This window comes from Gossypium hirsutum, chromosome D11, assembly GCF_007990345.1.
Source record: "Gossypium hirsutum isolate 1008001.06 chromosome D11, Gossypium_hirsutum_v2.1, whole genome shotgun sequence".
NCBI lineage: Eukaryota > Viridiplantae > Streptophyta > Magnoliopsida > Malvales > Malvaceae > Gossypium > Gossypium hirsutum.
Genome location: NC_053447.1, coordinates 47614592 through 47642035, shown reverse-complemented (window position 1 = coordinate 47642035; position 27444 = coordinate 47614592). Strand labels below are relative to the sequence as shown.

At 34.4% G+C, this 27444-nt stretch overlaps 1 protein-coding gene across 1 annotated transcript; it reads left to right on the top strand.

The window, feature by feature from the left end:
• Positions 1–2698: 2698 nt before the first annotated feature.
• LOC107911173 (uridylate kinase) lies at positions 2699–6027 on the top strand. The gene is made up of 7 exons (XM_041104179.1): positions 2699–3100; positions 3834–3969; positions 4053–4106; positions 4610–4701; positions 4885–5111; positions 5372–5548; positions 5630–6027. The coding sequence occupies exons 1-7, from the start codon at positions 2898–2900 to the stop codon at positions 5737–5739; spliced, it is 999 nt and encodes a 332-aa protein (XP_040960113.1). The 5' UTR covers positions 2699–2897; the 3' UTR covers positions 5740–6027.
• Positions 6028–27444: the final 21417 nt, after the last annotated feature.

Genomic DNA, 27444 nt, shown 5'->3' with positions numbered 1-27444 from the left:
CAAATGCAGCTAGTATACCGACGCCCCGATCTGAAATAACACAGATATCAGGTTGGGGGCACACATGCCTCCTTAACCTCGAGAGAAAGAAATCCCAGTCATCAGACGACTCCCCCGGTGTTATTGCAAATACAATTGGAAGAATTCTCCCACTGCCGTCCTGTGCCACTGCAACCAATAGCCGATGAGTATACCTACCCAATATGAAGGTACCGTAAATTTGTACCAACGGCTTGTAGTATGGAAATGCGTCTCGGTATTGCTTAAAGGTCCAAAATAGGCATTTGAACACTTGGTATCCACGTAGCAATCGGCCGTTGTAGTACGCATGTTCCGTTTCAAGGTCTGTGACGGCACCTGGGACGTATTTCTCTAGCACCTGATACCACTGCCATATTTCATTATATGAGGCGTCCCACCCACTATGCATCTTTTCCAACGCCTTCTGCTTAGCTATCCAAGCCTTGCGGTAAGAGGGCGTATACCCCATTTGGCTACGGATATTGGCAATTATCACCGGCACTGAAGTCCTAGGATCTGCTTTTATCGTGGGCAGTATCAAGCTAGCTAACATAGCTGAATCCATTTTGGGATGATCTTGTGAAACACTACAGAGGGAGTACATTAAATAATGCAACATTGCAAAATAAAATTATTATTCAGATACATTCAATCTTGTACCTGCAGCACATGTATGTGGACCTTTGTACTTTTTTATCTCCCACAACCCTGTCATTTTCCTTAACGAGGCGACGATTTTCCATGAACATGTGTCGTCTTGCACCGCACACTTCGCCTCAAACTTATCAGATTTTGATTTAACAACGTGGTAATTAACGCCGTTTTTGATGCTATGCTGTTTCAAAGCACCAATAAAACTATCATTGTTAGTAAACTAATTACCAACTTCAAGTTCACCGAAATCTACCCCCCGAACTTGTACGATCGCGCAACCGGTGTGGTAGATCTGGAAACTCTAACGCATCATCTGCTGACAGATCGACATTATGCATGTGGGCTGGAGGTGAGTATGCTCTGAATCGTGGATTTTTTTCTTCATCTGAACTCCTTTTAGCATCCTCACCCTCTGTTGGAATCGGCTCCGATTCAGAAAATAATCCCACTTCTGCACCATCCGGCCCGGGCTCTCGAGGTGGATCCACATCGGAGTCATCTTCTAACCCATAATCATCTGCAGTGTACGACGTCCCCTCACCGGTTGACGTCGTAGGTAGTACGTCATCCCTTCTTCTGGGCATTTGATAACGTCCCCAATTGGATGTAGATTGCCATCCACTAGAACTTGTTGCAGTTCCCCAGTACGTATTTCCAGCATCAAACGTCGAGCCACCGATGTACATGTCCCATCCACCGACAGAGTGTCTTGCGGGGGATGTACATTCAACACCGCTATCGAACATGGGTTGTTCCGTATTTTATAACCCGCTAACCGAGTGTCGGTCAGGGGTCGTGTATACATCTCGAACACCGGACGGAAGTACATCAGTTGGCGACGTAAATTGTACATATAACTCAATATAAGTTGCTCCACTAGCACGATGAGTCTGCACCATTGCCTCCAAGCTACGAGCACCTTTTATGTCGAACGAGTCATATGTCACCGGATCAACACAAGAACAAAATCGATACGTGATTGACAGAACTTTCATTGGCGTCGTTCTGAAGATTTTACACCTAATTCTTTTACGAAGTTCTGTCAAATCTATCTTCTGGTTAAATGACAGTCACACCTTATTCTCCGACAAAAAAACAACACCATTCTCGGTGTGGCAAACCTCACAATCGTAGTAAATAACAGCACTAATACGTTCACTCATTTTGAAACTCTAACTTTCTTAGTCTCTCTAAATTGTTTCTGCTATGACTTATGCATTCTAAGAACATTTTCTGCCTAATTTATAGCCTCAGCCCAAACTTGCTATTGTAGCAAAATCGCGTCCACGAGGGCGCGATTTTATAATTTCTTCTCAAATAGCATTTTGGTAGAGGCGATTTTATACTATTTGCTCAGAAACGTAAAAAAAAATTATTTCTTACATGACTTACTATAGCAAAATCGCGTCCATGAGGGCGTGATTTCACAATTTCTTCTCAAATAGCATCCTGGTAGAGGCAATTTTATACTATTTGCTCAGAAACGTCAAAAAAAAATTTCTTACATGACCTACTGTAGCAAAATCGCATCCACGAGGGCGCAATTTCATAATTTCTTCTCAAATAGCATCCTGGTAGAAGCGATTTTATACTATTTGACCAGAAACGTCAACTCGAAATAATTTATTCCGGGACCTAAAAACCCTAAAAAGCCTAAACCTTAAACCTTAAAAGCCAAAAAAACCAAACGTGAAAAATGCGACAAAATTGCGTTCCCAAGAACGCGCCACGTAGTAGGACATCGCGTCCACGTTAGCGCGACCTGCTAACGTGGAAGGAAATCGCTCCCTCAAGGACGCGATTTCCTTCCACATCAGCAGGTCGCGCTGACGTGGATGCGATGTCCTGACACGTACCCTGACATCGCACTGACGTGGACGCGATTTCCCGAAAAATGGCCCATTCCGGTAAATAATAAAAAAATCGACCCATTTCGGTAAATTTTGAAAAACGGCTTTTTTTGATAAATTGCCCACCAACCTACAATTGAGATATTTTATAAGTCGCTTTCTTAATAAAAATAGAAAACTAAAATATGCCACCAATTTCAAAAATAAAATATCTAAATCAAACTTCAAAAAAAAAAAAAAAACTCTACTGCTTTATCCGAAAAGAAAGGAAAACTGAGTACAGTAACCCAAAGCTTATCCTTTCGGCGGCACCAATTTGAACGAACACATTACAGTTGTTTTTGAAGTAACCAAATTCCCAGTTTTTGTTCAATGGCAGTCTCCACTTCTTTTCTACCCACCATCTCCTTCAATCCTATCTCTTCATCATCATCATCATCATTTATGGGTCCTGCTCTGGTAAAAACCCATCATCAAGGTAGCTTTATTATGGGTCAGTTTAGACGGTTGGTTATCAACTGTTCAGCTTCTTCTGATATGGGTGCCTCCCCACTCCCAGACCCCATGAACTTGAGGTATGTTTCAGCTTTAAGCTGGATTTATTTCCTTTTTGATTGTCATTTTACTGTTTGTGAAAATGCCTGTGAAGTGGTGAGACTTTGTTTCGCGCTTTCAATTTTGATGCTGTTGTTAGAATTTGATAGACTCTTCGATATATGTTGGTAATTCTGGTATTGTTTTGTTAACAACTGAGATGAGCTATGAGGATGAAAATTCCAAAACCTTGCACTTCTGTATTGGATATCAGTAGTCACTAGAAAGCGGCAGAGTTTTCATAACTGGTGCTGTTTCTGCATTTTTATTAATAAATTTCTAGTTACTTTCTGAGCCATAGAATATGTTTAGCTGGGTTCTTTCATGTGCATTAGATACCATTTTAGAGGCATCCTTCAGATTTAATACTTATGAAATTGATTTTCTCCGTAGGTGATTCGATGGTTAATGAATCAAAATTATTAGTTTCTCCTTATCTTACTTTTTTCCCAATATATTGATGAAGCTGTGTTAGCCTTTTATGCCTGGGAGTTCAATTTCTCATTGCTATTTTCAAGGTTACTGAATTGGAATTCTTGATTCATACATGTGGCTGTAGTTTTATAAAGGATATGCGACATTCTTTTTGGTTCTTTAATCACCTACTCAAGTTTGTTGAACAATTAATTGAACTCCTCTGCAACCTCCCTCCACCCTTTGTTTATTTATTTATTTTGACATTCTTGTAAGCACTTGTTTATATTGTTTTAACAGACATAATAACATGTCATCTATGGCTCCCTTTGGAATGCAAGTAAATGAGAAACCATCTTATAAATGGCGAAGGGTTTTGCTTAAAGTAAGTGGAGAAGCACTAGCGGGAGATCACTCTCAAAATATTGACCCAAAGGTTGTGATGTGAATAATTGTTGTACTTTTAGTGTTATTGCTTTTCTTCACAATAATTGAAGTATGAAGCTTGCTTGGATACAGGTTACGATGGCTATTGCTAGGGAGGTTTCATCAGTGACACGCCTGGGCATTGAGGCTAGTCTAAAGCCCCTTCTCTCTCTTATATGTTCCGTGGCCTTTTCTTTCTCCATTAATCCTCTTTTTAAATTTGGTTGTTGTTTCTTAATTCCTTTTTTCAGTTTCAGTGGTTGTGTTATTGCAATATCATGTTGAATTGGGGGTTAGTTTATCCGTAGAGTAAGAGTACAAGGTTTTGGTGGAAGACCATGCATTGCCATTTGGATATCAATAAGGATGGTATTTGCTTTATTTGGGTGTGATTCAGAATGACATTTGAGCAGGATAAACAATTCATACTACCAATGAAAATGGAAACAATCTTTCTTGAGAGTTAAGTTTAATGATCTAGTAATTACATTAAGTTGCAACGTGCATCATAAATGCTTTCATATTAACCTATTAAAGAATTATGCTAGGAGACTGCTTAGCAAGAATGAGTGGTTGGTTGTCTGGATGATAAGCTGTCTGAAAGAATTAGAAACTCTGCTGTTTAATTTCATTTTAGATGCTTATCGCAGGTTGCAATTGTGGTTGGTGGGGGTAATATTTTTCGTGGATCCTCTCGGGCAGGATGTAGTGGACTTGACCGTTCATCTGCTGATTACATCGGGTAAATATTTTACTTGATGCAATTTTATGTTTTCTAGAAGTCTTTCTGGTTTTGCGCAGATATTGTATTTCCTTAAAAGACCAGTTCTAGTTGTTGCAGAAGGTAATTAGACCTTAGCCACTTTACAGAAATCTTATCCGTCTCTTATGTGCATTCTTTTTGCTCCACCCCCCCCCCCCCAAGAATGTTAGCAACTGTAATGAATGCTATATTTCTTCAAGCAACAATGGAGAGTATCGGCATCCCAACACGTGTCCAGACTGCATTTCGTATGTCAGAGGTTGCAGAACCATATATACGTAGAAGGGCAGTGAGGCATTTGGAGAAAGGGAGGGTCGTCATTTTTGCAGCTGGAACTGGTAATCCATTCTTCACCACTGATACTGCTGCAGCCCTTCGTTGTGCAGAAAGTAAGTCATTTTTGCTTCTGGATTAGGAAATACAGTAGTGGGACTTGGGGACAAACCTATCCGAGCCATTCTCACTTTTGATGCATATTATATATACCCTATCACTGATTGCTCTATATCTTGCACAAAATGGTCCTCATTATGAATTGAAATCAATGTTAACTGATTTAAAATGGGTCTCTTTAAAATTTTGTTTTGGCAACAAATGTAGATAATTTTATTATCTGGGATAAAATTAGATGTTCTATTTGTTTTCCCAGTCAATGCGGAAGTTGTGCTGAAGGCAACAAATGTTGATGGGGTTTATGATGACGATCCTAGGCATAATCCAAATGCCCAGCTTCATGATACACTGACATATCATGAGGTGACTTCAAAAGATCTCTCGGTGATGGACATGACCGCCATTACTCTGTGCCAAGAAAATAACATTCCTGGTAAGTTTAAACTTCTACAATCTGCCTAGAGAACAACTGGAGGGAATAGCCATTAATTTATGTCTTTTTCCTTCAATGTAGTTGTTGTCTTCAATTTAACGAAATCGGGTAATATCGCAAAAGCAATAAAGGGAGAAAGAGTTGGTACATTGATCGGCGGAACATGGAACTCAACTGTCGCAACAACATGAAGATACTTGATGCAGTTGCCTATCCATGTAGTGGGTTTTCATCTTCAGAAAAGAAAAACGAGAGAGAGCGAAAGTATTTGATGGTGTAATTCATTGCTCAAGCATGAGCTTAATGAGAGCTTATCCAGGGGAAGTTACCTGGAGCTCGCATTTGAAAAACCGAAGATGAAAAACTGAAGCATGAAATTCAATGTACTGTTTTGACTGACCAGCATAATTTTCATTGTTGGCTTGTTTGAGAATTGTAGACTGTAGCAATCTCAATCAATCAAGTAATTCTTCAGTGAATTATGATACTTTTAGATTAATGTTTTCTTTTTCTTCGATGCAAATGTCATTCCCATTAGTATTCATGTCAAAGAAAGTGTTTCCTTGCTACTCAAGCAACAGGATTTGGATTTTTTTTTTGGGGGGCGGGGGGGGCGCCCTATACTTCATTTTGCTCTATTTTCGGTGTGCGATACTTCCTACTTTCTTTAAAATTTTAAATTTCAGTTTTGTTAGATTTATTTTTATACTTTAAATTTTGATATAATTTATTTTTTATATTTTTATAATATTATTTACTAGTCTAAATATTTAACATCATTAAGTTTCAGACTAAAATGTTAGATATTTATAATTTGAATACACTAAGGTTTGGGATTTACTTTATTTTTTTTTATATTATAAGACAATGGTTAAATTTTAATTTTAGCTTCTATACTATGCTAAAAGCTTGAATTTAATTCATATATTTTAATTTTTAACATAATTTGTTCGTGCTATTTTTGCAATGTCATTAGCTAGTCTAATTAGTTAATATTGTTAACTATTTCAATTACAATGTTGATGTTATTTTTATTAAGAATACTGTTCTAATAAAAAAATTATTTTATCATGATGTGTTCAAATTGATGTTTTTAAGAAAAAAAATTCACATAATCATTTTTAATATTTTTTGTCACATCTGTACCAATGATTTTTTTTAATTTTAAAATGGCACACCAGTGAATTTAATAGAAACATTTTAATAGTGGTAACACTTAAATTTGATATATATATATTTTAAATTAAAAAAAATAAAGGATTAAATTCTTGAAAATAAAAGTAGGGAGACTAAATTTCAAATGTATAAAGTGTACAAGGACTTAGAGTATATTTTAACCTTCAAATTTGTATTCTATAATTTGACACAAACAAATAATTAACCTAATTAGAAGCATGAACTAGTAAAATTTAAAATTTAAGTTTAATATGTAACATTGATCCTATCTTTATTTTTTAAATTTACAAATTATGCCAATGAGGCTTTGCATGTGTTGGCAAAGTGATAAGTACTCATAATTCTTATATTTTAGTCCTATATTACTTATTTTTTTCCTCATAATCAAGTGAAATATCATGTTTTTAGTTTTGTTTGCATGTTTATTGTCACATTTTTATATATTAACATTTTATTTATTTATATTTTGATTTTATATGATTAAATAATAAATAATAAATTTATTGTTTTCATGTTTTTAATTAGTTACATATGAGTTTGGCATGTAAAATCGAAGACTATCGAAAGTGAAACCGAACAATTATGAGGAGAGTTGAAGGAGAACGAGTAGATCGCGGCTCAATCCAGTTGTGCCCCAACACGCCTTAGCTATCAAACTTAGTGCATTAGAGCCAGTTCTCGAGCTCCAGCTCTGTGCTGCTAAGTCGCGATGCCAGCGCTCGTGTGTTATGGATTTTATTGCTGTTTTGGTTTCAAATTTAAGGCTATTTTCTCTTTTTTCATGGTTTAAAGCCCAAACAAGTATTGTGTCCCTAATTTAGGTAAAATAAACTTAAGTAAAACTTTTTAGAGGGTTACGAAACCTCTTCTGGATTTTTGGTAAACTTTTTAGCTTTTTGTAAACTTATTGTTTTTGCATTTTTCTTATTTTATGGATTGCTAGACCTCTTTTCTAGTAAAAAGAATATCAAAGTTTGATTCGATCAGTTTGTGATATCTAATTGCTTTTATTCTTTTCTTAATTCATTTGTATGCATATATTTTCTGCTTTAATTACAAATATTTAGATTTGATGGGTATTGGATCTGTATTCAATAGCTTAGAATATTTGTCTTGTCAGATAGAATTTAATTGTTTAATTGGTTTTAATACTTGTGACGAATAACATGATTGAGTATAAGCTAGAATTGCAACTCATGTTATGTGAATATGTGATCTAGTCTAAATAAACCATGTTCGTAAGTTTGTTAGATAAAATTGAGTCTCTTTCGTTCTTAATTCTATAGATAAATTAAATTCTAGGCGTTCGTTATAGTGTTATTTATTGATAAAGGAAATAATTAATGATGTTCGTCTTGATTATCGAGAAGGTAAGAAGAGATTGATTGCTAGACGTTCGTCGATAATTATAACCAATTTATCATAGAATGTTGAAATTATCTTTGCATCGATGACCTAACTCACAAATCAAACATAGATTTTACCTTTGTTTTGAACTTCATCTCCTAGATTTTTCTTCGATTTTAATTTTGATTTTTTAAAAACCCTATTATATTTACTTATTTTTAATGGAAGAGATAAAGTAATTATTGATCTATAAGGAGATAACAATACTCATTACTATATACTAAATTTATATTTTGAGTAGGATTTTATTTTTGTTGGTTTTGACCCCATCAAATTTTATCATCGTGGGGGGGGGGGTTTAGTGTTAATAATTTTATTTCTTCTTGTTTTTAAATTTTATTTTTGTTTATTTTATGTCTCGATCTTCTTGTACAGGTGAACTCCATTACGGTCCAGAGGTTGAGTGAATTACCTAATGACTAAGGTAGGAAATTAAACTTCAACGTAACCTTTTATTTTCATTTATCGATCTGGATTTAGAAAATGAGTTGTTCAAATCATCTATTGCTCCAAATAGAGAGGAAAATTTTATTGATTCATCTAATGAAACAATAATAGGAGAAGAGATTGCTGAAAGGACATTGAGAGAGTTAGCTGCACTAGATCTTGATCAACAATTGCTCTCTATTTGAAATAAATGAAATAAATGAATTACTCCAAATAAATCGAATCTCTAAACTTGAGGTATCTTTTGAAATAAAATTTGGAGTAATTCATTTATTTCCTACTTTTCATGATCTAGAGAACGAAGATCCTCACAAGCACTTTAAGGAGTTCCATGTGGTGTGTTCTACGGTGAGACCATAAGGAGTGACCAATTAATGAGCAAATTAAACTAAGAGTCTTCCCTTTTTCAGTAGCCAACAAGGCAAAGGACTGACTATTTTATCTAACTTTTAGATCTATATACATGGATTGACATGGTAAGATTATTTTTGGATAATTTTTTCGTACTTCACATGTTACTTCTACCAAGAAAAAGATATGCAATATCAAAAGGAGATGGAGATTTTTCATATAACAACCAGATTTAAGTCACGTCGGAAAATGTAGTTTCAGAACCTCTGAACTTGAGGTATCTTTTGAAATAAAATTTGGAGTAATTCATTTATTTCCTACTTTTCATGATCTAGAGAACGAAGATCCTCACAAGCACTTTAAGGAGTTCCATGTGGTGTGTTCTACGGTGAGACCATAAGGAGTGACCAATTAATGAGCAAATTAAACTAAGAGTCTTCCCTTTTTCACTAGCCAACAAGGCAAAGGATTGACTATTTTATCTAACTTTTAGATCTATATACATGGATTGACATGGTAAGATTATTTTTGGATAATTTTTTCGTACTTCACATGTTACTTCTACCAAGAAAAAGATATGCAATATCAAAAGGAGATGGAGATTTTTCATATAACAACCAGATTTAAGTCACGTCGAAAAATGTAGTTTCAGAACCTCTGAACTTGAGGTATCTTTTGAAATAAAAATTGGAGTAATTCATTTATTTCCTACTTTTCATGATCTAGAGAACGAAGATCCTCACAAGCACTTTAAGGAGTTCCATGTGGTGTGTTCTACGGTGAGACCATAAGGAGTGACCAATTAATGAGCAAATTAAACTAAGAGTCTTCCCTTTTTCACTAGCCAACAAGGCAAAGGACTGACTATTTTATCTAACTTTTAGATCTATATACATGGATTGACATGGTAAGATTATTTTTGGATAATTTTTTTCGTACTTCACATGTTACTTCTACCAAGGAAAAGATATGCAATATCAAAAGGAGATGGAGATTTTTCATATAACAACCAGATTTAAGTCACGTCAGAAAATGTAGTTTCAGAACCTCTGAACTTGAGGTATCTTTTGAAATAAAATTTGGAGTAATTCATTTATTTCCTACTTTTCATGATCTAGAGAACAAAGATCCTCACAAGCACTTTAAGGAGTTCCATGTGGTGTGTTCTATGGTGAGACCATAAGGAGTGACTAATGAGCAAATTAAACTAAGAGTCTTCCCTTTTTCACTAGCCAACAAGGCAAATGACTGACTATTTTATCTAACTTTTAGATCTATATACATGGATTGACATGGTAAGATTATTTTTGGATAATTTTTTCGTACTTCACATGTTACTTCTCCAAGAAAAAGATATGCAATATCTAAAGGAGATGGAGATTTTTCATATAACAACCAGATTTAAGTCACGTCGGAAAATGTAGTTTCAGAACCTCATTTTCGTAAAATGAGTCTGTAAGGATAAAATATAAAGATTAATAAAGTTATTATGAAAATATATTGAAGTTTAGTTAAGTAATTTAACCAAGAAAACAATTAATTAAAGCTCATAGATTAAATTGTAAAAGTTTAATCACTATAGAATTTTAAATTAGAAAATGCCTAAGGACCTAGATATTAATTATCCAATAGACCAAAATGATTATTTAACTAATTATAAACATATTGATAGTGGATTATGATGATTAATTCCACTTAGTTAAATTTATTATCAAAATATGTTTAATGATATCTTAATTAACTAATTAAGCATGGTTAATTTAACTAAGCTAAACTTAATCACAATATATATTAAATTAAGTGGAAAAAGATTAGAACATCATCTTTCTTAACAATTTGCATCATCCAACATTTAAGAATGAAAGAAAAATCTAACAACCATGCCTGACCTGGTCACTGGGTCCAAGCTATGAGATGCTATGATCATCGATTTAATAAATTTAAAACATCATGAAACATAACATCATTTAAATAAATAACATTTTAGTACATAATGTATTGCACAATCATTTTTGGGTCCTACACGAGCTTACAAAAGTTTTTTTGTTAATCCAAGCTTGAATTGCAAAGTTTTGAAAATTTATGGCCGATGTCGCGACTTCATAATCTCCACATCGTGATGTCACCAACTCAGTAAGTCATGTAGTGACTTGGAACACCCCGACTTTGTGATATCATTCACTTTCGGCACCACGTTGTGACGTTGTGTAACACCTTGTTCCCGACCTGATCAACGAGTCCGGTTACAAAATATCACGTCATCTCCGAAACAAACTATGATCAATTTACAACTAAATTGTTTGACTAACATAACTAAAACAACCAAATATGCCTTCTTTAATCATACTTAAACATCTTAACATGTTTAATTACCTGACCTGCAGAACGAGAATACAACTATAAATTTCTAGTTTAAAAATCTTAATAAGCGAACTTATGAAAAATTAACAATAATAGCTTTAATTTTTTTTGATTCGATTTCTCTTCGTTGTAAATAATATAATTTTTTTTTGTAGTTAAGGTGGAGAACTGAACCAAGAATTCTCTTTCTTTATCATCAATTGAATCACTATTCGCGACCCAGGATTCTATTTTCTCATTAATCCAATCACCGCTCACGTTTTTTTTTGTCAATGAATAGATCTCTTCACTTGTATGACTTAGATGTCTCGTATTTCTCAAAAAAATAATTCGATTGATGGGATTTGGTATGATACTTATGAGATTGATGATATCGATGATATTGATATTCAAATATTTCTTCTTAGAACGTATTGATCTGACCCCACAAGTGGGACCATTACCCCATAACATGTTACCGCCAAAAGCAAAACCCTTTTTTTTACCACTACACAAAGAAAATATTTTGTTACGAATGAACAAGATATTGAGAAATTGTCCATACGTAAAATCATAATTATGGATACAAGCCTTTTCCACATAAAAAGAGAATCTTTTGTTACAATAGAAGCAGAAGTGATGTGGATTATTCAAGAATTGAAGTCGATTTGCTTTATAAAAAGAAGATATCAATGAACTTTTATGAAATGGTTTTACGGGATTCAGCCAATTGTCTTGATCATGGGATATCATTGAGAAATAGGAATCCATGTTATCAAAAGATTTCCTGCGATTATTTCTAGTATGGAATGAGTCAATCATCCACTTTGGTATCTTATTGACCAAAAATGGTGATATTGTTCCTCCATTGATCAAGAATTTCAGTTTTTGAGAAGTATTATGATCATCCAATAAGAAAGGTTTCAATTTTTTCAAATGGACGATTTGAAGAATTATTGATTCTAACAACTGATTGCAAAGTTGATCATTCGGACCTTTCAATTCATATATGTGGATCTCAGACCTATGAATAAGGATATTCTCAAAACTCACAAAGAAAAAACGAAGTGAGTTAGACAAAAAGAGAAGCAACTTGGACAAAAAGAGAAGTAACTTGGACAAAAAGAAACGAAGTGACTTAGACAAATCTTTTTTGTCGATAACCTCAGACCAATCAATCGAATATTGATTAATACGTAATCGATTGAACACTACTTGAAAACGGCTTTTCTGCTCAGAAATGAAATGTTCCAAATGCTCTTGGAAATTCTTGCTTCCATTAGACCATTTGCATCTATATGCATTAGGATCCCGATTCATGGATCTCTCAGTCCGAGAAATCAAAATAAGAGGATCAAACCATTTCTTCTAAATCTTTTTCAAATGGTTCATACTTAGTTACAAAAAAATTCTAACCTTGAGGCTCAACCTCTAGTTCGCTCCACTATATGCATGTTATAGTTAAGAACACAAGTTCGCCTAAGCTTGAACGAAATCTGGCTTGATCCCTCTTCATCTCCTTAAATAAACCATTGTACTTGGAAGAACACACACACACACACACAAAAAAAAGTTCAATTGAACTTAGTGAGCTATTAATATAACATACCTTTTATGAATTTATAAGTTAGAACTTCATGGGCCTAGTCTCTTGCTTGAATCACTTGTACAAGTGTAGTTCGTACATCTTCTTGACGTATTTTTGTCGTCCCTTGCATTGTCTCAACTTGAGAATTGTATACTTTATGCATTGTCACAATCCCAATTTACATTGCTCGTACTATAGGATACAATGCGAATTGATTTTGCTTACCCATTTGTACTGATTTCATACAAGATGAATTATTACCTCTTTTTCTAGTAGAATATATTCGAATTGCCTTAGCCATTGTTATCATTATGGATTAACGTACGACAGATTGATTCTAGAGAACTCATGTATGGAGATTCACACTTGGAGAATTTTTACATACAAATTTACACATAAGGTCTTTACATATGCAGACTCAAGCTTGGCAGATACAAACCTGCAGACCATACTTGAAATATTTTATATGCGGAATCATAATCATAGATTCGTTTATGTGATTTCTTGCTTATGAACTCATTCTTAAATGATAATCACTGCAATACTCTTATTTGACAAATAGTCATTGCGGACTCTCAATTTAAAGATAGTCATTGGCTAACTCTTACATAAAAGAAGATCTTTGCAGGTTTTGGCTTAAGAAAAATAATTTTATACGAACTCTCGTAGCTTGAACATAAGGAAAAGTCCATGCAATCACTTGCTTGGATAATATTCCATACTAATTTTTGTGAAAGATAGTCTCTATGAACTCTTAAACCTGAAACATGAATATAAGATCAATAGATTGTTATAACTTGAATTATAAAGATAAATCCAGTGGATTGTCATACATACAAATTCATATAAAAGATTCAGGGATGCAAACTCATATATCGTTGACTCATACATGTGGATCCATAGACGAATATTTACATATAGATGTAGATTCATATATGTGAACTGTTTCGTGGACTTTCACATGGAGCAATTCCACGTATAACTTTGTCATAAGGCTTAGAGAACAAGTCTAGCAGACTGTCGTAATTCGAATCATGAGTTAAGTCCAACAGACTACCTTATATTGCGCGTGCCCATGGTTATGAGACTTGCTTACATACTTGAGGCTTTAAGCCTTAGACTCCGTAGAGTTTAATACTTGAAATAACCCACGTAGGTTTATTATATGCATGTGCGCATATATCTCAATACAATCCAATTGAACCTCCATAAAAACAATATCATGTGGCACAGAGTGCACAACATGACATTTTTTCATCTTTCATCTACCATTACATCCCTTCATACTCTGCATACCATTCATTTTCACGATTGACATATAACAAGCATTCAACTAAGCATACTACTAATGACACAACACAAATCATACCAAACATATAACCTATTTGACCATTTCAATGATAACCTCTTCAGTATTTACTTTACTAGTGACATCTTGTAACACCTTGGACTTGGCGAGTTTTGAGTTTGGGCTGACAGGTTGGGGAAAAAAAGATTGGCATAGTCCTACTCACCTAATTGGAGCTTTGGTATGACAATAGGGCGTAAAGAGGCCATGGTAGGACTCGAGGGTTTAGGCTATTTCGCGCCTAATGTATGAATGTATAGAAGGGGCTGACAACCATGACAAGGGATTCTCAGTTCTTATGAACGTCGCCCAGATAGGTCACACCAGCTTGTCTGGATAAAGTATAAATTGCGTGCTAACCAGAATGTTAAGTTTAAAAGGTAAGTCCAATCACGAGTATGAAACGATATTGGATTCTAGTATACGTTTCCTACAACTGTAAATCACTAGCTAAAGAAGCCTTAGAATGTATGACACTATTGAAGCCCTATAGTAAGAACCAAAATTTTTATTTAAGAAACTTCTATAGGAAAGAAAGTCATCTCCTCTTTTACTTATAGACACCCCTTTTATCTTCATATAGAGGTTGATGAAGGGATTCTCTTACCACATTAAGGATAAGAATTTAATTCATAAGTAGGGGTCATCTCCCACCAAGGTAAGTATTTCGATCCCTCATGTGAATTTGGGAAAATAGTAAGTCTATTACATGCATGAAAATAAGACTTTGCATGATGTCATCTGGGTTTGAGATGAAGGAAAAAGAGGTAGTTAACCAGTTTGTTAATATTAATCTTCTGTTTTATAGGCAATGATCACTGCTATATGTTGGAAGACCTTTAAAGCAAAGGCATAAGTTGTTGTTCGAAGGTTTCAGGTGAGTACTTCGTGAATTCCTTATGAACACATTAAGTGTTTCTACTTATCTATTGCATGTATGTTTAAATGCTTATTTTGTCTCTGATAAATGGCCTTTTGTGCAATGGAAATGTGTATAATGCATGTGTGATAATCCTTGTGAAAGATCTGTGCTTGATGGGCTCGAGTGTGATGCCTATGTAGCAACGTGCATATAATATGTAAAGGAAGTATGAAAATGATAAATATGTAAGAAAGCATTAGCTGAATGATAAGTCTCTGTTTTGCTGAAAAGTATGTGCATGCACGAGTGTGCTTGAAACATGACTATCTTTGCATAATGAGTCTCAATTGCATGTCTGGAAATGTAAACACATCTGCATGTTGAAGTCTTGTATAATGACTCGTTCAAGCATGAGTCTGCATTTTGAGTCTACTTGCGTGTGAGTTTGTCGGAACATTAAACACGAATTCTGATATGGAAGTCCACGACCATGGCAAGTGAAGACCATATAGTGTTAGACCTAGTTTGGGTTTATGGTATCATATGGGGAAATGAAGACCACATAGTGTAAGACCTAGTTTGGGACTATGGCATCATGTGGAGAAAAAATGAAAAAGATGGTTGGGTGAGTACCAGGTGATGAAGGGCAAACCTCATGACGATGAGTTTAGGCAAATCCCTATCGTCAAAAACACCATTACCTAAAAGTGATGCCTTTATGGCCGAATCTATTATATGTAAGCCTTTCTGGCTGTTTTTTGTTACATGTGAGCCCTTGTGGCAAAATCGTCAAGAGAAGCCCTTGTGGTTGATTTTGTTAAAGGTATATTTGAGGCGAAGTCTATTTTAGGAGGACATCTTTGCGGCTATCTAATGTTATATGGATGCCTTTATGGTTATCTATCTCTATGGACGCTTCTATAGCTATCTTTTGTGTGTGTGTGTTTGGACACCTTTGTGGCTATCTATCTATTGTGCAAGGATGCCTCTGTGGCTATCTATGAAAAATGAAGTATTCGCCTCCATTTAGTAATCTAAGTAAATGCCTATGTAAGAACCATATGGTAACAACGCCAATTGGGCAGACTCTGAAAAAGCTAACCTGAACCCCATAGTGAAGTTCTTGTGACTGAAAAGTATAATAAGAAAGCTTCTAAAGAGAAATCAAGTAAAAATGGAGATTTCTCACTAAGTTCTATCAAACTTACCCCTATGTGTTTGATGTTTCAGGTGGAAACACATCTGGAGGGGCAACGTCAGGGCTGCACCAAAAAAATGGCGAATTAGTACTTATGCATACACATATCTAAATTAGTAAAATCATTATGTGATCCCTGAGTCGCATACACGATGGGTTAACCATACAAGGGCAGCTAGTGTCATAGACTTAAGATGTTTTGAGGAGAGTCATGTCGAATAATTTTGTATATATGTTCAGTTGTAATACTCCACCAATTATAAGACGTGATAAGTGTTATAAGAACTCTTGGTATACTCGGTTTTGAGTTAATAAATATGATAAATTAAAAGGGAAGGTATTATTCAAAATAAATATGTTAGTAGGTGTCAAATGATACAAGTCTGAAATTTTAGTACTAACACCCAAGATTCGGATCCGGTCTATCGGGGCATGTCGAGGGTGTTACATGTTTGGTATTGGAGCCTAATTTTAGGCGGTTCTCAAACCATGAAGAGAAAGGAGCCTTGTTTGCATAGTGCGCCGAGCCTGGCAGAACCCTCAGGTATGTTAAAGTTTCTTTTTCTATTGTGATGATAATATGAGTCCAATGTATAACAAAGACAGATAAGTGATGATCAAAAAAATTGTTTTATAGATAAAGGCAAGGGCTATACAATGAAAAACAAAACACATAAGGAAGGTAAATTCTTCACTCCTCATCAGACCGATCATTGGTTGTAGTTGAGACTTCACCCATAGGAGGAGTGCTATCTGGAACCTGGTCCCTTAGTGCCAAGTCTTTGTCGGAATGCTCCACTACTTGCTTCCATTTCCCTTGAAAGGCCTCCTAGCCTTTACCTTCTGGTTGGTAGACGTCGAAATCAAGTGAAATCAAGGAAATACTCTTAAGCCTATTAAAGTCTACCTTACTAAGGTTTAACGGGCTTCCAGCCACTTGGGAGTGCATAATTATTTTTCTTCTCCATTCGGGTAAGGCTTGAACAAGATTCTTTTGGGTATCCTCCTGGTATTTCTTTAGAACCTCAGCATGATATTGATGTTGGCATTCTACGACTACTTGATGACTCTCTTTTAGAGCCTTGAAATTTTCCTCTGAAGTAATCTTCTCATTCTTTGAGGAAGTGACCTTCTCATTCTCTGAGGAAGTGACCTTCTCATTTAACTGAGTGATTTTTGTAATGCCCCTAACCTATCTTCGTTATCGAATTAGAGTTACAGAGTGTTACTGAGAAGAACAGAACATTTCACTTCATTTTAGAATAATTGTACAAATAATTTATAACATATAACAAATAGATCAATTCATGGTATAAATACACCTATGGGCCTTAAAATGGGCTTACGAGGCCCTAAAAATAGTTTAATGATGATTTGAGATCAAATCGGAATAAAATAGAAAATTTCAGAAAAACTTAAAAGTTTTGAAAAAAGGGGTCACATGGTCGTGTGACTAAGACCAGACCGTGTGGACATTCAAATTCTAGACACATGGCCATGTCGTAGGTCATGCGCCAAATCGTGTGTGTATTCGAGGTTGGCTTACACGGCCGTGTCGCAGGCCATGTGTTAGACCGTGTAACAATCTATTTTGGTTCACACGGTCGTGTCGTGGGCTGTGTGCTAGGCTGTGTGGAACTGCATCTAAAATCAATAATTACACACGGCCGTGCATGGTGACCATGTGTGGCACATGACCATGTGAAAGCCCGTGTCCCAGGCCGTGTGCACCATTTTTGACCCCTAAACGAACCAATCTCATACACCATCCTTTCACAACAAGAAATACTATATCTATATCAATTCCTAGGTTCAAAAACACATTCAATTAATCAATGACATGCTAAAATTTCATCCATATTATGCATAACCAATATGCCATCCAAAGGCACCACAATCAAAGATTATTAATTCAATAACCAATCTAAAAGGAACACATGACATTTACCACCTATTCATAATCAAATTTCAACCAAAATGACACAAACATGAGCACTTTCATCAAGTTATCATTATATGCATCATGACCTAAAACATAGTCTTAAGGCTTATAACTAAAGCACATCAAATACATACCTTTAAAATAACCATTTCACTAACATAACCTTTATAAAATAAGATTTACATATTCACAACAAAACACCTATATATATACATTCTACATCCCAAAACAAAATATAAAAGCTACCAAATAGCTGGATAGTGTAAGCTCTCTTCCGATCCATCTGGTCAGTCCGCAACTTAGACAACTGCAAAAGAACATAAATGAAACAAGTAAGCTTAAGAAGCTTAGTAAGTTCATAGTTTAAATCATCAAACTAAACTTACCTTAATTGTCATCAAAATATAAAGATATAACATACAATTCTTGATAGCCAAATACACATTCATAATTCTCATTAGTTCATGATCACATATCAACGTATAACATGATAATCCTCATCAAAAATAACTTATCATTTCCATAATCAACATATCATCAATATAGATGTGCTCATATATAAACAAATATTTCATTGAACATTTAACACTTTCAAATATCTTGAATATGCATCAACATTTAACTCCACAAGTCAATTATACATTTCATTAACATTTAGCCCGATAAACTAAGGAACTCGACTTGGATACTCGGGCAACTACACCACACCAGAGGCATCATAGATGCATAGCAGAGGCACCGAAGTGCAGACAGAGGCATTGAAGTGCAAACAAAAGCACCAAAGTGCAAACAGAGGCACCAAAGTGCAAATCCTGTACAAGCGCGCATACTAACCCTATTGGCATGCCAATCGTATAGTATCCTACACGATTACTAAGTTTGACTGGGCAGTAACCAAAAATCTATTTCTTTTATATCAATTCAGAGGCACTTCATTATTTTTCATACACATATGGTATTTTCATTATAAACAAATTCATAATATGAAATCATAAGATACTACCATCAATCGTATATTTCCATACATATTCAATTATATATTGCAATCATATATCCCTATCTATTGAATTTTCACAAGATTATCTACTAATAACCAGAAAATGATAAATAATCACAAGCAACATACATTTTCATATTGAAATACTATGAACTTACCTACGGTTACACCCGATTTCACAGTAGGGACTATTCTGTAATTTTTTTTCCACAATTATTGTCTTTTTGATTAAAGTATTGATCTAAAATAATAAGTAAATATTCTCTATTAATTTCACATAAAATTCATGCTTAATTTAATGCATATGACCTTTACTTTTTCTGTAACAATATGTTTTTAGTGAAATCAGAATAGTGGTTTTGGGACCACAAATTTGATGACCAAATCATTATTTTATTATTATTTTAATGTTTATGGAATGTTAGTAAGGTCGTATGAAAATTTTATTAAAAAATTTTGACATTTGCATGCTTAATTATGAGAAAATGACTAAATCGTAAAAAGTATAAAAGTAGATTTCTATTAGTTAAAGCTGTTTAATAGCTATGAAATTTTAATATAAGGGACTTTGATGGTAAATATACCGATTAAACATTTATGGATAAGGTATTAATGTAATTTTGATGATTTTTAAAGGGCAAAATAGTAAAATAGTAAATAAAACATAAAAACAAAAGAAAGAAAAAGAAAGTATTATTTTCATATTGTCTTCTTCAACTGAATTCACCATGGGAGCTTGCTAGGGTTCATCCAAATTAGTCTCACTTGCATGGTATGATTTTTGATTTCGTTTTTATTGATTTTTATGTTTACGGGATTATTGTAGCTTAACCTAGCTATATCAACGATTAATTTAAAAATTGTTAAATATTTATGGTTTTTCCATGAATGTTCTTGTATGGTTCTTGATTTTTAATGGAAGATTATGAGTCCTTATTGATAAATAAACTAGTTTTGTAAAGTGATTTTGGATGAATTTGTCATTTAGGGACTTATTTGTGAAAATGATGAAAGTTCTTGGTAAATTTGTTGAATGGTGAGTTGTATAGATTGATATAGGTCCCTAGAGAAATTTTCTAGCTTTGGGAAGGATGAAAATGCTTAGATTTCAATTTACGAGCTTAAGGACTAAATTGTGAAATAGTTAAAATGTTAGGGGCAAAATTGTAATTTTGGAAAATATAAAATCAGACTGAATTGAATAATAGAAGGATTAAATGGATTGAATTTATCTATTTAGATCAAGATAGACCACGTATAGATCTAGATCGAGGAAAAGCTAAAGCCTCAGATTAGTCGATCTCATTTCTACGCCCTTGTCGTCTAGGTAAGTTCGTATAAATAAGTACCGTTTATAATACTATTTTCAATTATATCTTATTATGTTAATTGTCATATAATTGAATGATGAATATCCAACAATGTCATGACGGTTATCGAGCCCTATTTGAACCTTAGGAATACTAATGACATGTCATTAGAGTTTTCATGTTTTCGGTGCTGGTCTTGAATGTCCTATCAATGACTGAGGTTCTACATTTTTTGCAGATACTCCATAGCTCATGTGAGCAGCATCGTGTAACTTACATTCCAACCCATAGCTCGTGTGAGCAGGCCCACTTCACAGCTCGTGTGAGCAACAATGTAAAGGAAATATTACGGTTATATGTTTAACACACTTCGAGTGAGCTTTCCTGAGTATCCAATGATATTCTAAATGGTTCAACGGGCATAAAAAGGAAACGATCGATAAGTGTTCAAATGAACTATATAATGTCATTATGAAAAGGATTGAAATGGTATTATTGTAAGCACTAATTTCGTTTTTAACTCTTGTAGGGAAGCCAATGAGTCATGTCTCTTCATTGGAATCTGATGTAGTTGAAAAGGCATGCCAACTCTCCTTAATGAAGACTTAATGTATCCTTAATGTGTTTAATTGATGTCCTTTCAGCTCCCTTGATACCAAATTTTAAAAGCTTGTGTAACATCCTCTTCAATGGAATAATGATGAAGGTTTAAGACTCTAAAAACGTTCAGACTTGAAGAGTCTCCTTTAGTCCATTAAACAATCTCCATAATATTCTTTAAAAAGATTTGAAACCGTCCAACTTGAAGAGTCTTTAGTCATATGAAAAGTCACCTTCAAAAATAGATAATTATGCATTAAACAATAACTTAAAACACTCATAAAAACAACATATTTAGTAACACTCATGCACACGAATTAATTGAACATGCAACGTAAATCACCTTATTTAAAATGAAAATAAACACACTTTAATTTATGCATTAAAAAGTAACAACCAAATTAAAAAACATACTTATATAGACAAACTCAAACATATTTAACAACTAAGATGCTTAAATGCATGGTTTAATATGCAAACTAAATGAACAAATGAGTAACTGAATGCATGACTTAATTTAATGATGCAAACTTTAACTAACATGGGAGTTACATAATGCATGTCATAATTTATGATGCAAACTTAACTAACATGAGAGTTACATAATGCTTGACTTTATTAAATGAATAACACATAGTGCATGTCACAAGTAAAAGATGGAGATTAATAATGCAAGACATTAACTAAAGATGCATATAATAAAAAAGACATAATTAAAAGCAGTACAATTAATTAAAGTAAACTAACAGCCACATGCAAAACATCACATGGACTTGTGACGTTATTTTGGTTCCAATAAGGGTTGGACATCTCATGTTCAGCCTAAACTTGCTGAATCAGGCCCATCATTGCCTTTTTAAAATTTTTTGATCTAGCATGTGTTATAAACCCGATGAGAATTTCAATTGGATCATCTCTTGAAATGGGCAACTTGGAGTTTGGTCCACTTAATGAACTCGAATGCACTTCAATCCTTCCTGTGTATGTATCACACACTATCCAGTGATTATATTGGTAGTTTTTGATGTTTTGGCGAAGGTTATAATGACATGTATAGGTGGATTTGTGTTTAATGTTAGTTGAATGTTGGTTGATGATTTTGGCATGTATAAGTTGTTTTGGCACCATGTGATGTTGGTTGGTTTGTGTCATCTTGGTATTTTTGATGCCTTATTAGTAAGTGTTAATGTGGAAATGGTTTGATGCATGTTTCAACGGCCAATATGGTATGTGATGGATTAGTTTCAATATGGTAAAGGTAGAGTATGTTTTGAAAAGGTATTGAACTTGATGTGCATGAATGAAATGTCGTCAAGTATATATATGTTTAGGTAAGTTTGTATGTTTGCTTTTGAGGTACCTTACATAAAATATTGGTTGAATGGTTTTGGACTATTGAATTGGTCATTTCATTTTGGTTTTGGTCATATTATGATGCTTTGATCATATGCACAAAATGCTTTTAGGTGGTTGCATGATTTGGTGTTAGAAATGGCTTGAATTTGGCCAATTTCATGTCCACAGGGCCTAAGACACAGGCGTGTCACTTAGCCGTATGTGACACATGTCCGTGTGTCCTCTGTAGATTTTAATGCATACAAGTCAGGCTGTTACAAGGCCTAGCACATGGCTTGGTACATGGGTGTGTATGGCTATTTCGAGAGTTACACAACTTGGCACACTGGCGTGTGGCTTGGCCGTGTGGCACAACTCAGAGAGTTACACAGGTGAGGAAACAGGCTGGGACACGATCGTGTGTTCTATTTTGATTGTTGCATGACCTGAGACACAGACGTGTGTCTCAGTCGTGTGAGTCACACAGCCCGGCCACACGGCCATGTGACCATTGCAAATTTTCTAACTTTTTCTTAAACTTTCCAAATGTTTCCAATTTAGTCCCGGATTGTTTCTAAAGTAATTTTTGGGGCCTCAAAGACTCGATTAAGGGACAATATGTATGTGAATGAATGGATTATATTATGTTTATGTTAATGATTGAAATGTATGTATAATGTTCAGTTTGTACGGTAATGCTCCGTAACCCTATTCTAGCGACGGATACGGGTTTGGGGTGTTACACTTTTGTTAACTACACAAATTTCCTAAATTTTTACATCCTTCACAATTTAGTCCCTACCTTCAAAATACCAAAATTAACAAAACTTTATAACATAACTTGCTAGCTGAATTTTCACCTTACCATATTCAGCCTACATTTATTCTAAATTCATAAAAATTCCCTATCAATTCTAACATTTAACCAATTTAACCCCTTACTCAAAAACTAACAAAAATCACTTTATAAAATACTCATAATCAACAACTAATAACTCAAATATATTATTTAACATTATGAACATCAAGAACTCATCAATGGTAACATCTAAAATCTTTGATAGTTTTAAAAACAAAGGTACGGGTTAGCTGGACCTAGTTGTTACGATCATAAAAACATAAAAATTATAAGAGACGGTATAAAAATTACTCACATGCATACATCAAATGCTAGGCCAAACCCTAAGCTTCATAAAATGGTGTTTATCCCTTTTCAATTTCGGCTAACCACTTGTGGAAGATGATGATTCAAGTTGTTTTATTATTTTACTTAAATTTTCTTTTATTAAATTACAAATTTGCCCTCAATCATAATCTTACAATTTCCTTTTTAAAAAGGCCACTAACTATCCATTTACATTTCTAATGGACTAGTCACATCATAAGTCCTCTTTCTTTTAATAACTAAGCTATTAAATCAAATCAATTCAATAATTACTAACTTTTATGCCTTTTACAATCTAGTCTTTTTTTCCAATTAACCAACTACATGTTAAAATTTCCTTTCCAAAACTTTAATATTACTTTAATGTAATTCCACAAATATTAATTAAATAACAAACATGACCTGACATATCAGAATTGTGGTATCGAAACCACTATTTCTCACACTACTAAAAAAATCAGATATTATAGTTTTAGCTTGAGCCTCCTTGAGTTTCTCGGCCATAACTGAGAGCTGTGCATCCATTTTGCCAACCTTGGCATTATCCTCCTGGTTCCTCTGGCGTAGTTTGGTCAATGAGTCCTTGCCAGCTTTCACTATATTTTCCAAGTTGTAAAGCTTGTTCTTGTAGCATTGGTTGGCTCTTCAGTAAGCCCCACCCCAAAGGCTGTGTTCGATAGAGGCGATCTCAGAAGCTTGAGCCATGACAGCGTAAGGGTCTTTGTCAGAAACTGAGGTGAGATACGAAGAAAAGGCTTCCTTCATTTGTGGAGATAACATGCTCAAATGTTGTTTAGAAAGAATATTGAGTGGAATAGGGGTCGGCACAGACTGTAGAATGGTGTGCCAAGGAAAAGTGCTACCCAACCCAACAATGGTAGCAATGGGAGTCTGAGGGGAGGATGCTGCTGGTTGAACCATGAGAGTCACCTCTGCGGGATCTTGTGATCGAGAAGGATTCAAAAGGATAGGAGAGACGGGGCATTGAGTATACTCCCTTGGGACCAAAGAGGCTTCAAAGAGAACAGGTAGGGACATTAGAGGATGAAGGCGCCCTGCCGAATTTATGCTTAACAAGAGGGGGACACCCGCTGCTTTTAGAATCCTAGGGCTCTCCTTCGCCTTGACCCTTTTCTTTGCCTTCTGTGTTGTTGAATTATTGGGCTATGTGATGCTAGTATTTCTGGAATCTTGAGCTTTCTTAAGAATGGAAAAGACGTCCATTTCTTGGGAACTGGGAAAAGAGGAAGGTCCTACACCATCAATAGGAAAGTTGGCCCAAAGGGAAGAAGAAGTAGAACTAGAAACAAGATTAGTGATGATGTTCCAGTTTCGGGGCAATAAGCCACAAAGATGGTAGAAAAATAGAATGGCTTTTCTTTTCTATGCTCGAGTAAAATCTTAGCTAACTCGTCATTGGAAAACCAAAATCAGACTCGAAATTGCTGACAACTATAAACTCAAAATTATATATGGCTTTTTTATATATTTTTACCATAATTTTACTTAATAAATGTGTTTATATTGAGTAATTATTAATGAAATAAGTGAAATTTACTTAATTAGTAATTTTAGACATAAATTTAGAAAGCATGTGAAATTATGCTTAATTACATGATTTTCATGCATATTTTATATTAATTCATGTTAATTTATTAATGTATGTATTTTTCACTATGAAGGTAGGCTATTGGAGACATGTTTTAAATAAATAAAAGATGGCCATGCACAAATTATCCATGTGGATGGCAAGACCATGCAATTTTGGGCATGAGGTTGACTACTTCACCCAGTAAAGAAGGTGATAAATGATGGACATGTCTACTAAGTTATTGGACTAAAAAACCGTCCAACAAGGGGAATTAAATGCCCAATTTTGTCAATAGAAGATGGCTGCCCAAAATGTGTTTTGGGATATTTAATTAAAGGTCCCTACAATTGGAAAATAATCAAAATTTAGCCCAACAACTTCCCTGTTGAAACCGTCCACTTTATAGCTATTTTTAGCTTGAAATTAGAGTTCAAATTGAGAAGACTTAGTCATCCCTTTTCCTTGAAGCATAGTTGGCCACATGAGAGAGGGAATGAAGGAAATTTAAACCTATTTTTAGTAAACTTAAACCCTTACCTTCACCTATAAATACTTTTCTATTCTTCATTTTTCCATCATCCCTTATCACTCTTGTAACATACCAATTTTGGGCCTAGTCGGAACAGTGGTTTCAGAACAACAAATTTGATGAGAAAAAAATTATTTTTACTATATTTTTATGGCCTACAATTTCACAGAATGATTTCGTGAAAAATTCGTTCAAAAATTTCGACATTTGGGCACTCAATTTAGTCAAAAGGACTAAATTGTAAAAAGTGCAAAAGTTGAGTTCTACATGTTAGAGGTGTCCAATTGTTATGAAAATTTAAATTTGAGGTATTTGTATGGTAATTAGACCATTGGTTAAGTTATGGACAAAAATGGATATGCGATAAGTGAAATAGGGAATTTTTAAGTTAGGGGTATTTTGGTAATTTGGTAATTAAAATGAATTAAAAGGGGAAAAGATGGCAAATTGTGCTCATCTTCTTCATTTGACCGAAATTAGCAAGGGGGAAGCCATAGTTAGGGTTTTTAAGCTTTCAAGCTCCATAGTAAGTGATTCCAAACCCCGTTTTTAATGTTCTTTACGTTTTTGAAGTCCCGGTAACTTGATTTAACTTATTCTAGCAATAATTTAACCTAGGGTTCATATTTGGAAAAATACCCATAGGTGAAATGTTTTTATTTTGATGTTTTATGGTAGAATATGAAGCTTGAAATTATGTTAAACAACTTTTGCTAAGCGATTTTAAATGAAAACGACATAATCGGTAAAAATACCTAATGTTCATAAGTAAGTTTTAGAATGGGAATTTGATGTTACCATAGAAGGGAAAAATGTTCAGCATGTTATAAAACATAAGAATATGGGATGAATTTTAATTTCCGAGATTTGAGGCAAAAGTGTAAATATGTAAAAGTTTAAGGGCAAAATCATAATTTTGCCAAAGTTAGAGTCGAGGGCTGTTTTGATAAATGTGAGTATTAAATAAACTAAATTTGCTATTATAGATCAAGAAGAACAAAATTCGAGGTTAGACCGAGGAAAGAAAAAGGTTGAAGACTAAGTTGATAGATTTGGCCATATTTTGTACTGAGGAAAGTTTACGGTAAATAAATACAATATTTTAATAATTATTATTAATGTTGTTATTTTATAGAAATTATATATTTATTTCATGAATTTATTTAATGTTGAATCAAGTATGAGATGACAGAGAATTAGTGTTAAAAAGTCCCGTTGAAACATAAGGAATGTATCGGATACAAATGTCATGATATTTGGGTAAAGAGGTCCCATGTAAGACCATGTCTGGGACATGGCGTTGGCACCGAGATAAGAGGTCCCATGTAAGACCATGTCTGGGAGAAGGCGTTGGCACCAAGATAAGAGGTCCCATGTAAGACCATGTCTGGGACATGGCGTTGACACTGAGATGAGAGGTCCCCCGTAAGACCATGTCTGGGACATGGCATGGGCATCGAATGAGAACTCCCATGTAAGACCATATCTGGGATATGGCATTGGCAGTACAAGAAACATCACATGTAAGACCATGTCTGGGACATGGCTTTGTCATGTTATTATCAGAAAAGAGACCCAAGTATCCTTATTATTCCAATATGGCTTAATGGGCTAGTAAACAAATTATGTTCCATGAAAGTTTAGGTAAAAGCATAAATAGAAAATTCAGGTGAGTTATAAGAGTTAAGAACATATTATGTTATCAATTGA